Source organism: Phyllobates terribilis, unplaced genomic scaffold (genome assembly GCF_046119375.1).
Source record: "Phyllobates terribilis strain yellow unplaced genomic scaffold, ASM4611937v1 Scaffold_7__3_contigs__length_470593459, whole genome shotgun sequence".
NCBI lineage: Eukaryota > Metazoa > Chordata > Amphibia > Anura > Dendrobatidae > Phyllobates > Phyllobates terribilis.
The window spans coordinates 271,053,493-271,067,330 of record NW_027362767.1 but is presented as its reverse complement, the minus strand read 5'-3'; the positions used below and the strand labels follow the sequence as shown (position 1 = coordinate 271,067,330).

At 43.8% G+C, this 13,838-nt stretch overlaps 1 protein-coding gene across 2 annotated transcripts in view; it reads right to left on the bottom strand.

Annotated features, from left to right (window-relative positions):
* Positions 1–205: 205 nt before the first annotated feature.
* Positions 206–13,838, bottom strand: part of OLFM1 (olfactomedin 1) — a 57,213-nt gene continuing 43,580 nt past the window's right edge. For both annotated transcript variants that reach the window (XM_073640751.1, XM_073640750.1), the window contains exons 5-6: positions 5,169–5,275; positions 206–2,069 (exon numbers count right to left, since the gene is read on the bottom strand). In XM_073640751.1, coding sequence (XP_073496852.1) covers positions 1,395–2,069; positions 5,169–5,275 — 782 coding nt within the window. In that variant the 3' untranslated portion in view covers positions 206–1,394. The remainder of the gene's footprint in view (positions 2,070–5,168; positions 5,276–13,838) is intronic.

Here is a 13,838-nt window from a genome sequence, read left to right as displayed (position 1 = left end):
GCCCAGTGACGGGTAGCAATCGGGGCCGCGGCCCAGTGACGGGTAGCAATCGGGGCGGCGACACAGTAACACTCGGACCAGCAGAGAGATACCATGATGAGCTCACAGAGGATGATACAGTCTGTAACCAATCCTAGAAGTCCTGTCCGGGACCCCCACCACAGTAGTGACCAGTCAGGGCACAACACCCAATATAAACCAGGCACAGGGTCTAATCTCTTTTTATTGTTCTTTACATAGTTGTGGATCGTACAAATCGCTTTGTCCTGTATCTTGTGGTTCGGTGTTTTCTGATGAGAGGTGGAGCAATAATAATAATAATACAGTCATTATAAAACAAAACCCCGGCGTGTCCCCCGACATGTACTGGAGGTGGGAGGAAGAATCTACCCCATCATGTTCCTATGAACGGATGTAATCTCTACCGACACAAGCTCTTCCTCAGGTTAAAGCGTGACTGGGAATGACTTGCTCTACTCGCACATATCCCTATGTATAGATTATATGTCATAAATATTTTTTCTTCATTTTTTTTTTATAATTTTTACAGAAACGAAATTCATTGCTCTTAATAAATCCAAACTACTTCAAACTGAACGACATTCATCGCGTGAACAGACAAATACAGCGGAATACTTCAAAACGACAGACATTATACATGATACATAAGTTTAAACAATATGGACAATCTACCGATATCGCCGCAATACCGACTGCAATCCACTGCGATTAGGAGAGAGCTTCTCTACTACGAATACTCGTGGAGCCGCGGCCATATTTATATATTTATATATATATATATATATATATATATATATATATATATATATATATATATATATATATATATATATATATATACATACACACACACATATATATATACACACACATATATATATATATATATACACATACACACACCTATAGATCCTGCATGGATTTATTCAGCTTTCTCGAACGATAAATCCTTCATCAATGGCGACATTGAAGCCGCCGTTAGTTCAGTCTCTGGAATGATACAAAGTCTCTGCTCTCCTAATAGTAACGACTTGAACCCGACAGCGCCTCTGTTGGGCATTGTCCATTGTAGCAAACAGTCACTGCCTTGTATAGAAGGTTTTGTCTTGGATCGAGTGCAGCAGATTATTCGTGATCTCCGTTATCTTTGTGGTATTAAAATGTAACATTTCCGAGGATTCTGTTTATGTTTCAGGGGAATCATTCGATCTGGTCGGAACGTATAGAAGGACGGTTCAATTTTGGCAGCCATTTTTTTTCTATATCTTGAGTTCTTTTCACCCTAGTGGTTTTCTTTTTATGTTTTTGATTTTTTTTTTCTTGGTTTTTATTTTTTTAATTTTTTTGGTCAGTTCATTCAAGGGCAGATTTGGCTACAACTCATCAGACCTGATAACATGGAACAGGGTGACGTTGTAGAGGACCTGGTGTCCGTTATTCCAGGCATACAGAGCGCGATCCTTGGGATTGTAGTCCAACATGGAAATATGGGAATACCTGTTTTGGAAGGGGATATCAATGTATTCGTAGTTGGATGTGTTGGTCTGGTAAGCGTAGTGCACTTTGGTTCCTCCAGAATATCCATTGGTGACATAGAGAGTCCCGCAGATCATGAAGGCCTCGCCGGCGCTTCTCTTCGGGTAACCTGTATTCCAAGTCTTCAGTATCTGCAAAGTATTGGGGTCCAGTTTGCTGATCACAATGTTCCCAGCATTTTGATTGGTGGCATAAACCACCCATAACCCATTTTCATCCACCATAATGTCTATGTCCGACTGGCCCCCCCATGCATAGTGGTAGACATTGGTGTAACCAGCCGAGTCCAAGCTACGAGTCTTCAGGATGGTCTCTGACTTCAAGTCAAATCTGATGATGATGTGACTTTGGAATTTATTGAAATATATGGATCCATTATATACAACCTGACCAGTCCCAGACCAAGGGTGGGGGAGGCGGTGAGAGGTAAAGTTGTCGCTATTCATAAAGTCCTCCATAGACTTGTACTCCCTTACAAAACGGTTATTGTGATATCCATCCATATACCAGACCTGTTGGGCCAAAAGAACAAACACGTTAAAGTAATAAATGTTTACAGCAGCACAGAGTATCACGTTCTGGGGGCACGGACTGCATTAAATAGTAGAATATTCAGGGTCCACAGAAGCACAAGGTATTTCAGAAGATGTGTACTAGTGTAGTAGGCCACAGACTGGGAATGAAGGAGTAAGCTCTACAGCAGTACAGATTATTTCAGGCAGGTGTGTATTCATTGCTGCATTGATGCTTCAGCAGGTCCCTGACAGCAAAAGGGATCCCAGATCTCATTATAAGGCTAAGGAGTAACATCCGATAAATAATCTTAGATCCATCTTCATAATCACTGATGACTGAGAAATCTTCAAACGCCCCCCATGGTCTCTCCAAATTTTTCCGTTCGGTGCCTGCATGAATCCACCCCTGCAGCAACAGCCGGTGATGATCATGCACCCACCGGCTACAGCATTTACATGTGACATTTCCAACGAAAACCTCATAAAAGGATTTCCCCTCAGCACCTTTATCTACAAGCCGATGAGACTTCAGAGCAGAGGGTGCCCACTTACCTCTAGATGCCCCATGCCTATTTCCACCTCATCCTCCTCTTTGTGCACAAGACCGGCATTGCCGAACTCACCACATTGCATTTGCCTCATGCATAACCCCCAGATACCAGTAACTGAGGTGGTATCTCACACTGGGGGAAAAGATGCAACTAGTGTCCAGATGCCCAGGGGAATAGTGCCCACTACACCAGGAGATTAACATACAGCAGCAATCACCATGCATTTAGAGGAGGGAGCTGCTTCTAGTTATTTAAGTCCAATGAACACGACATTGGCACCAATTTCCAACTTGTAATAGTAACATCTAGTATGAGAGGCACTAGTAGGACTAGTTACAGTGGCATGTAAAAGTTTGGGCACCCCTGGTCAAAATTACTGTTATTGTGAATAGTTAAGCAAGTTGAAGATGAAATGATCTCTAAAAGGCCTAAAGTTAAAGATGACACATTTCCTTTGTATTTTAAGAAATAAATATATATATATATATATATATATATATATATATGCAAATATCCCAGCTTCATAAAATCCCAGCCTCCTCTAACCTTATGCCAAAAAACTGCAGCCATGGGTTCTTCTAAGCAGCTGCCTAGTACTCTGAAAATGAAAACTGTGGAGGCCCATAAAGCAGGAAAAGGCTATAAGAAGATAGCAAAGCATTTTCAAGTTGCCCTTTCCTTAGTTCAAAATGTAATTAAGAAATGGCAGTTACCAGGAACAGTGGAAGTCAAGATAAGGTCTGGAAGACCAAGCAAAATTTCAGCGGGAGCTGCTTGTAGGATTGTTAGAGAGTGAAATCAGAATCTTTGACTGCAAAAGACCTTCAGAAAGATTTAGCAGACTCTGGAGTTGTGGTACATTGTTCTACTGTTCAGAGACATCTGCACAAATATGGGCTTCATGGAAGAGTCTTAAGAAGAAAACCTCTCCTGCGTCCTCACCATAAAATGCAGAGTCAGAAGTATGGAAAAGAACATCTAAACAAGCCTGATGCATTTTGGAAATAAATTCTGTGGACCGTTGAGTTTAAAATAGAACTCTTTGGCCACAATGATCAAAGGTATGTGTGGAGAAAAAAGGGCACAGAATTTCAGGAAAAGAGCATCTCGCCAACTATTAAGCATGGGGGTGGATCAATCATGATTTGGGGTTGTGTTGCAGCCAATGGCACGGGGAACATTTGACGAGCAGAGGGAAGAATGAATTCAATGAAATTTCAACAAATTCTTGATGCATATATAACACCATCTGTAAAGAAGCTTAAGTGGAAAGGAGGATGGCTTCTACAAATGGATAATGAACCTAAACACATGTCAAAATCTACAACAGACTACTTCAAAAAGCGCAAGTTGAAAGTTTTAATGGCCATCACAGTCCCCTGATCTGAACATCATTGAAAATCTGTGGCTAGACTTCAAAATAGCAGTGCATGCAAGACGACCCAGAAATCTCACAGAACTGGAAGAGTTTTCCAAAAGAAGAATGGATGAAAATCCCTCAAACACGAATTGAAAGACTTTTGGCTGCCTACAAAGAGCATATACAAGCTGTGATACTTGCAAAAGAGGGTTCTACTAGGTACTAACCATAGTTATCAGAACATTTGCATTGGCCCATTTTCATTTTTGTAATTTTTAAAATTGACAATATATTTTTTTTCCCCAAAAATACAAGCTTAGCCCTTTTAGAGATCATTTCATTTTCAACTTGCTTAACTGTTCACAATAACAATATTAACCAGGATTGCCCAAATATTTACGTGCCACTGTATATACAATAAATAAATAATGCCTGTGAGCAGTATTAGATTCTAGAATGTTTGGTGATAGGTGCTTCCTCCTCTCCCTGTTGGGTGATCACAGCCTCCTCCTTGCAATGTTGGGTGATCTCCGCTTCCGCCTCTCCCTGTTGGTTGATGGCCGTTTCCTTCTCTAGCTGTTGGCCGATCCCAGCTTCCTTCTCTAGCTGTTGGGCGATCCCAGCTTCCTTCTCTAGCTGTTGGGCGATCCCAGCTTCCTTCTCTAGCTGTTGGGCGATCCCAGCTTCCTTCTCTAGCTGTTGGGCGATCCCAGCTTCCTTCTCTAGCTGTTGGGCGATCCCAGCTTCCTTCTCTAGCTGTTGGGCGATCCCAGCTTCCTTCTCTAGCTGTTGGGCGATCCCAGCTTCCTTCTCTAGCTGTTGGGCGATCCCAGCTTCCTTCTCTAGCTGTTGGGCGATCCCAGCTTCCTTCTCTAGCTGTTGGGTGACCCCAGCTTCCTCCGCTCCTGTTGGGTGATCCCAGCTTCCTCCGCTTCCTGTTGAGTGATGGCTGCTTCCTCCTCTAGCTGTTGGGCGATGGCAGGTTCCTCCTTTAGCTGTTTGGTGATGGCCGCTTCCTCCTATTCCTGTTTCGTAGTCTTCACTTCCTGCTCTATTTGTGTCGTACTCGTTGCTTCCTCCTCTAGCTGTTTGATGATTGTCACTTCCTCCTCTGCCTGTGCAGCTGAGGGATCTCCCTATTTGTGGCCATAGTTGGAGATGATATAGAAAATAAATGCCACTTACCCTGTTATCTCCTTCTGAAGCCAAAGGATCCGTCATCCATGAGCCAAACCTGGATCCAGATGCCTTGACTGTGACCGGCTCGCTGATGCCCGTCAACTTTCCACAGGCTGCAAAACACCAATGAATTACAATCTCACGCATTTTCACTTCCCAATCATTGTGAAAAACCACAATTTATATCTGCTCTGTGGATTTATGCCGCAGACTCAAGACAGTGCATCACAGATGAGTAAAATATGGATGAAATAGTGGGAGTAAAACTGTGCAGGTCTGTACATGAAAATTTTACTACCATGTGTAAATCTAAAACACAAGTGTCACATCACATTCTTAAGGTGAAATATCCATCAGGCGTTCGCTCCTGTCACTGTCATACCGGTCAGTGAATTTAAAGCAGCTGTAGAGATCAGCATTATTCAGTGAGTGCAAGACGCCTTCGCTTATTAACCTCCGAGTCCCCATAAGGTCAGACTGAGGCCTATACAGTGATATTCGCTGTGGACTATTCTTTCTGACTACATATGAAGAGGTAGGAGAAAACTGTATTATGATTTTTGCTCTGAAGCTTCTTTCCTAAAGATATAATTATAATTAACGCTTATCAAACAATCCAGTAATATGGATAGTGGCTAAATAACTGCAAACATTGAGCCGTTATCTTTAACATTACTTCATTTGTCCCAGCTCTAGGTCTAGAGGTCATCTACAATATCTAGTGGAGCCCGTGGTAGTCCGACATCCACCTCCAGTGGCATCTGGACCTCAGCTAGGTGGATACATAGTATCAGATGGACGACCATGGAGGCCATTCCCTCTGATAACAGTCTGAGCAATCACATTTTCCATAATTAGCAAATACTGTGTTAGTGGGTCACAAAATGTGAATCTGTGGCGCATCTCCCTGTCCGGTAGCCGCTCATTTCTTATTAAGATTCTTGCATCTTTGAAGTCGCTGTGACCCCAAGTGGGAAGTGTCACATCTGAGACAAGACATGGACTCTTGGGGGCGCAGTATTGTAGCCCCCGTGCAGCTGGATTGTTCTGCGGCTAATTATTCTCAAGACACCCTTTTCCTCACCTGTCACTGAAATGTCACCGGATGTGTAATTGCTTGCGGAGCTTCCTGAAGTCTGGGGGCCTTTAATCCTCCGCAGTCAGGCCGCCACTCCGGTGCCCATTACTGACCCCCTTCCTTATTTGTGACCTGCCGTAAACAGGCGCGGGAAGGATTCACAATTCTGACTATACTTCATGATCCATTTAAAGCCGTCTCACAATCTATTTGACTCTGAGGGTTCCTGAGATTAATATCACTTGTGGCCAGGACACTGCCCTCAGCACAGAGGTTAATTATGGGACATTCCCAGCTGGAGCAGGGACCTGCAAACCTGGGGACGGTATCCATCACAGCTCAGTCCTGGCGCTTTAAGAAACTCTGTCTTTCTAGATTGACATTTAAGCGGTGAGGGATGGTTGCCAACCAAATGTTTTTAATTAATCGGGGATATATCCAGGAGAATTAACTCTGCCTTGAGTAGAAGGGTGTTATTTGCATACAGTCCCCAGGTAGCAGCTTAAAACTCTTCCCCTAACCTTTCTCCCTATTCTGTATTCCCTGCACATCACATGCTGAGCAGAAGGATTATCCTTGGCTGATGAGCAGACGCAAGGGCCGAACAGTTCAATGTCAGTGGCGATCCAATGAAGAGTTGTTTGGGTGCACACATTGAGGAGACATTTATTAATATTGGACCACCACACAAGCAAAGTGAGCAGAGCAGATTAAAACCTACTTTGTAGTAAAAGCCTCAGTATATCTATTCTCCACAAGGAGAAACATTTACCCTTTAGAACACTTTGTGGCCCCTCACCAAGTTCAATCAGACCTCCAGCTTTAAACTGATGAGGAGCAAAGACCCCAAAACTCGTCTGCATATGGAGGATCTGGTTTGGCTTCTTATCCAATGTCATGAGGCAAGGCTCATTAAGGGGTAAGTATTGACTTTTAGAATTGCTGCATCCAATAGGTGGCGCTAGAGTTCCTGTCCTCGTCCTCTCTGAAGTGGTTATTTGCATGCAGCACAGTCATTTATTCATTAAAACCTTTAATAATTTATGGGCTTAGAAGTCCAGTGGGTGGTCTTAACTGGTGATTGACCGCTATAGCTGCATACACACAAATGTTGGAGGCTATAAGTCACTCAAGAGACCGCCCACTGGACTCCTAAGCCCCACCTGATTAGAGGTGAATGAAAAGACTGCAACAGGAAGGCTGTCAATCACTGAAGAGACCACCCACTGGACTCCTAAAACAAAAAGAAATGAACTGGAGTATAAGTTGGTATACATGCAATGTGTAGGAGCATGTTCACACTGGCCATTGAACAGACAAAACCTAAAGACAGAAACAAAAATGAACAATTTCCTTGCTGTAAGTAGAAAGCAATAGTGCATATATATATATATATATATATATATATATATATATATATATATATATATATATATATACACATATATACACAGTACAGACCAAAAGTTTGGACACACCTTCTCATTTAAAGATTTTTTTTCTGTATTTTCATGACTATGAAAATTGTACATTCACACTGAAGGCATCAAAAAAGTGTGAAACAACTGAAAATATGTCATATTCTAGGTTCTTCAAAGTAGCCATCTTTTGCTTTGCTGGCTGCTTTGCACACTCTTGCCATTCTCTTGATGAGCTTCAAGAGGTAGTCACCGGAAATGGTCTTCCAACAATCTTGAAGGAGTTCCCAGAGATGCTTAGCACTTGTTGGCCCTTTTGCCTTCACTCTGCGGTCCAGCTCACCCCAAACCATCTCGATTGGGTTCAGGTCTGGTGACTGTGGAGGCCAGGTCATCTAGCGTAGCACCCCATCACTCTCCTTCTTGGTCAAATAGCTCTTACACAGCCTGGAGGTGTGTTTGGGGTCATTGTCCTGTTGAAAAATAAATGATGGTCCAACTAAACGCAAACCGGATGGGATAGCATGCCGCTGCAAGATGCTGTGGTAGCCATGCTGGTTCAGTATGCCTTCAATTTTGAATAAATCCCCAACAGTGTCACCATCAAAGCACCCCCACACCATCACACCTCCTCCCCCATGCTTCACGGTGGGAACCAGGCATGTAAAGTCCATCCGTTCACCTTTTCTGCGTCGCACAAAGACACGGTGGTTGGAACCAAAGATCTCAAATTTGGACTCATCAGACCAAAGCACAGATTTCCACTGGTCTAATGTCCATTCCTTGTGTTCTTTAGCCCACACAAGTCTCTTCTGCTTGTTGCCTGTCCTTAACAGTGGTTACCTAGCAGCTATTTTACCATGAAGGCCTGCTGCACAAAGTCTCCTCTTAACAGTTGTTGTAGAGATGTGTCTGCTGCTAGAACTCTGTGTGGCATTGACCCGGTCTCTAATCTGAGCTGCTGTTAACCTGCGATTTCTGAGGCTGGTGACTCGGATAAACTTATCCTCAGAAGCAGAGGTGACTCTTGGTCTTCCTTTCCTGGGGTGGTCCTCATGTGAGCCAGTTTCTTTGCAGTGCTTGATGGTTTTTTGCAACTGCTCTTGGGGACACTTTCAAAGTTTTCCCAATTTTTCAGACTGACTGACCTTCATTTCTTAAAGTAATGATGGCCACTCGTTTTTCTTTACTTAGAATTTGTATTATGGAAAGAAAAAAAGCAGCTAACAGTCTATTCAGTAGGACTATCAGCTGTGTATCCACCAGACTTCTGCACAACACAACTGATGGTCCCAACCCCATTTATAAGGCAAGAAATCCCACTTATTAAACCTGACAGGGCACACCTGTGAAGTGAAAACCATTTCCGGTGACTACCTCTTGAAGCTCATCAAGAGAATGCCAAGAGTGTGCAAAGCAGTCATCAAAGCAAAAAGGTGGCTACTTTGAAGAACCTAGAATATAAGACATATTTTCAGTTGTTTCACACTTGTTTGTTAAGTATATAATTCCACATGTGTTAATTCATAGTTTTGATGCCTTCAGTGTGAATGTACAATTTTCATAGTCATGAAAATACAGAAAAATCTTTAAATGAGGTGTGTCCAAACTTTTGGTCTGTACTGTAATATTATTATATATATATATATATATATATATATATATATATATATATATATATATATATATATATACACACACACACACATACACATACACATACACTAGATGGAGGCCCGATGCTCTCGCATCGGGAGGGCAGTAATGTCACGATGGGGGCAGGCTTTGCAGCGTTGAGAATCCCCCCCCCCCCCCCATGTGCTCACCCACCTATCCACTCTCTCTTTTCTCCATGTGGTGACTTCTCCCATCTGTGCTCTCTTCTTTGACCTGTCTCCCCCCCTTGTCTGCTGTCTCTCTCCTTCCTGTGCTGTTCCATTTGAGCTGTCTCCCCCCTGTGCGCTCTCTCTCTCCCCCATCCGCGGTCTTCTCCTCTCATGTGCTCTCTTCTTTGACCTGTCTACCCCATGCCCTATCCCCCTTGTCTGCTGTCTCTCTCTCCTTCCTGTGCTGTCCCCCCCCTGTTCTCTGTCTCTCTCCCCCCTGTGCGGTCTATCTCCTCTCATGTGATCTCTTCTTTGACTTGTGTACCCCATGTGCTCTCCCCCTTGTCTGCTCTCTCTTTCCACCCCTGCTGTCTAATTCCCTTATGTGTTCTCTTGAGCTGTCTCCCCGCGCAGTAAATCAGTCCGCCGCCATCTTTGTGCAGACAGATATCAGCGACATTAAAACTGCGCATGCGCTCCTCCATTACAAGGATGGCGGCGGTCAGTGAATCATTCGGTTGATCCCGGCGGCGGCGTGTGCGGCGTGTTCGTGACAGTGTTCCGCTGGTGGTACCGCGCAAGAGGCTGGTATCACCAGCGATTTCCATATTGAGACACCCATCACTTGGGTGTCCCAATATGGCGGTCGACGAACTTCCGCCGCTTGGAATCTGGGATCCGGACGGAACAGGATGTGAAGACATTACAAGGCAAGTATATTATAGATAACATTGGATACTTCGTAAACACTGTTTCTAATCAAAAAAAGTGTAAAAGCCATCCTACCAGTGCCAAGGTGTACCCAAATCGTGATGGTCCTAACCTCTAGTATTAAAACCTCACCATGTGTCAAAGTGATGTTAATGTGACTAAGGGCCGAACAGGAACCGGGTGCCGAATATGGATACCCAGCAAATGGGAAGCTATATAAACGTAATGCCAAGCTTAAAGTAAGTGAGGCCAAACCCTTACCTGCACTGAGTGCAGAAACCTGAAACGCAACTGAAAAAAATGAACTAGAGTATAAGTTGGTATGCATGAAAAATAGGAGCATGTTCACACTGGCCCAAAAAAAAAAAAAAGTAAAAGCCATCCCACCTGCGCCAAGGTGTGCCCAGTCGGGACAGTCCTAACCTCTAGTATTAAAACCTTACCATGTATCAAAAATGGCTTCAATATGAATAAAGGTCGAGAACGAGAAGGACCAGGACCCAACTGGATGCCCAGCTCAAAGAAAAGTAGGCCAAGGGTGAGGTCATTTTTGACACACGGTAAGGTTTTAATACTAGAGATAAGGACCATCCCGACTGGGTACACTTTAGCACTGGTGGGATGGCTTTTACGCTTTTTGTGAACAAAAAGTGTTTACTAAGTACCCTATGTTATATATACATGCACTATTGCTTTTTACTTATAGCAGAGTATTTGTTCATTTTTGTTTCTATCTCAGGTTTTTTCCACTGAACTAAGCCCAGAATGATTCAAGGTGAACAAATTTGAAGCAAGTTAAAGATTATTTCCCCAAAAAATCCATATAAGTAGATGCTGGCTGATTACGCTGCGTTTCCAACATGAAGGGGTGACACTGTGCCCCTGTACACTGTGCAGGCCGTCCAGGTGTCCCATTAACACCCTTCTTGCCATTAGTTTTACTTTCCTCTGCTTCGCTGAGGTTGCTCATTTGCTTTCTGAGGCTGGACGGCCTTACCGGCATTAATTCATCATCCCAGAACAAGAGGTTTTATGTAGTTGGGATTGAGGACGGCACGCTCATTTATCTTTCTCTCTGAGAGCGCTGCATAGGGATGGCGAGAACCTGCTCATTTGCTCATACACCGTAATACAAATCTGATAATGTGCACAGAAATTGATTGAAGCCTTCAGCGCGGAAGGTAAATTATCCATGCTGAAAGGAATCCAAATGAAGGACTCCCAGAAACAAGAAAGCAGACCCTCATAGGCTTAGCTGGACCCTCACAGTGATTGCATTGTGGTTGTTCAGTGCCTGTTGTGAGGCGACATTCACTGACAGTATGGACACAATTGAGAAAGATGAAAATACCATCAGCTCACCGGCTTGAGAAATTTCTGGAATGAGGGCACGGTGCATGGCGAACTCAGGCTGGTTTCCTGAGCAATGAAACCCATGAAGGAGGAAAGAAAAATCAAGCAACCACAAGAAAAAAATATATATTTAAATCATCATTTATTTTAGATATAAAAAAAAAAAAATGTAAAATTAAAAAGACATAAGTGCTAACGTCGACGCGTTTCGAGCTGTACGAGCTCTTAATATTGGCTTGTACAGTTCGAAACGCATCGACGTTATCACTTACTATGTATTTTTAATTCTTCTTTCACAGTATTTTTTTTTTTTTTTTTTAATAAGTGCTAACGTCGACTAATTTCAAGCTGTACAAGCCATTATTAAGATCTTATACAGCTCGAAACGCGTAGACGTTAGAACTTATGTATTTTTTCTTTTATATCTAAAATAAACATGATGTTTTCAATATTTTTTCTTTTTCCTCCTTCAGCATGGAAACAATGCCATGTGGAAGAATGTGCACTGTGAATGCAGCTCTGAATGTGACTGGGGCTTAGTAATGAACAATACAACAGAGGTGAAAGGTCCTAATCACAAACATCAGAGATTATACCTAGACATCGCCCCCTCTGCCCAGTTAGAACCAGTGTAATGTGCTGGTAACAGCCAGTTGCGGGTGCCCGGGATTACACAACGTCTTGTTATAACAGCTCATGAGATATCTGCGGCGGCGGTTTCCTCCTCTCCTGATCTGTATACCATATGGGATCTCTGCTGGGAATGTTGCTGCACACGACAGATTGTGCGTGCGGATCAGCTCACACAATAGAAGCTGCGGCATGGATCTGCGTCTGTGTACAGTGGTGACGAGCACTGCTATGTATGCACTGCACTCACATATAGATCCCATGGCCAAGCCATCATCCATTAGACAAGCTGCACATGAAAGAAGATTAACCCTTGAGCCAGAAGAAGAGGTTCACAGGGTTTTTTTAAGTTGATTTTGCAGCATATCTTGCATCACAGAATATATGAAGTGGAGGTTCAAGCAGGACAGATTTAATACGCACAAAAAAAAAAAAAAAAAATCAGTGTGGACATACCCTTAAGGGGAAGCAAACCATGCCCATGTTCTAACTATCCCACCCGTCCCCCGCCATCAATAATTGGCAGCTACATTTTGCATACAGGAAAGTGAGGTGAAAAGAGATTATGTCTCGTGTATAGTTGGCCTACCGGCTGCCACCTCCGATCAGGTCAATGTTCATTTCTTCCTTCTTCCAAGATGGCCACCATTGTGGTACAAGCAATGTTCTAAACTGCTCTCCCTGTGCTGTGGGATAGAGAAGTGGGGTGATGCTCGGCTTAGACTTTTCCCTGCCCCCTATGCAAGTGGCCATCTTGGAATAAGGAGGACCTGAACGCCGGTCTCAGCAGAGGCTCCTGGTAGAGCGACGATACAGGAGAAAGTGTCACTTTTCAGTCGCAGGGTGGAGAGTTGTGTTAATCAGAGTTCCCTACGACTTCATGGCACTAGCACTTTCTGCAGATATTTACTGGTAAAGCGCTGATAATACAATTTCTCTTTATAGTGGAACCAACGGATGTCTTGCCTACAGCCTCCTACACCATTTTGTCCCATGCTCGGGGGTACAGTCTTTGGCCGTACCGTGGACCCCTCCTTATAGTCATGAAGGCAGAGCTTCCATACAATGCACACGTGTGACCCACAAACATGTTGGCAGTCTATTACAGTGAAAGATTTGTAAAGTTTGCACTGGGGCCCAGGAGCGGCACCATGGTCAGACCGACATTATTAGTGATGAGCGAGCACGTTCGGGCGCTCGCCGAGTATCTTCAGCGTGCTCGGCTGTTATGATTTGCGACTGACAGCTTTAATACATGTGAGGAATGGCTAAGAAACAGGCATGCCTCACATGTATTTAAGCTGTCAAACAGTCGCAAATCATGTGCACTGAGTGATTCAAACATAACACCCGAGCACGCTGAAGCTACTCAGAAAACCCCCGAGCACGCTGAAGCTACTCAAAAAACCCCCGAGCACGCTGAAGCTACTCAAAAAACCCCCGAGCACGCTGAAGCTACTCAAAAAACCCCCGAGCACGCTGAAGCTACTCAAAAAACCCCCGAGCACGCTGAAGCTACTCAAAAAACCCCCGAGCACGCTGAAGCTACTCAAAAAACCCCCGAGCACGCTGAAGCTACTCAAAAAACCCCCGAGCACGCTGAAGCTACTCAAAAAACCCCCGAGCACGCTGAAGCTACTCAAAAAACCCCCGAGCACGC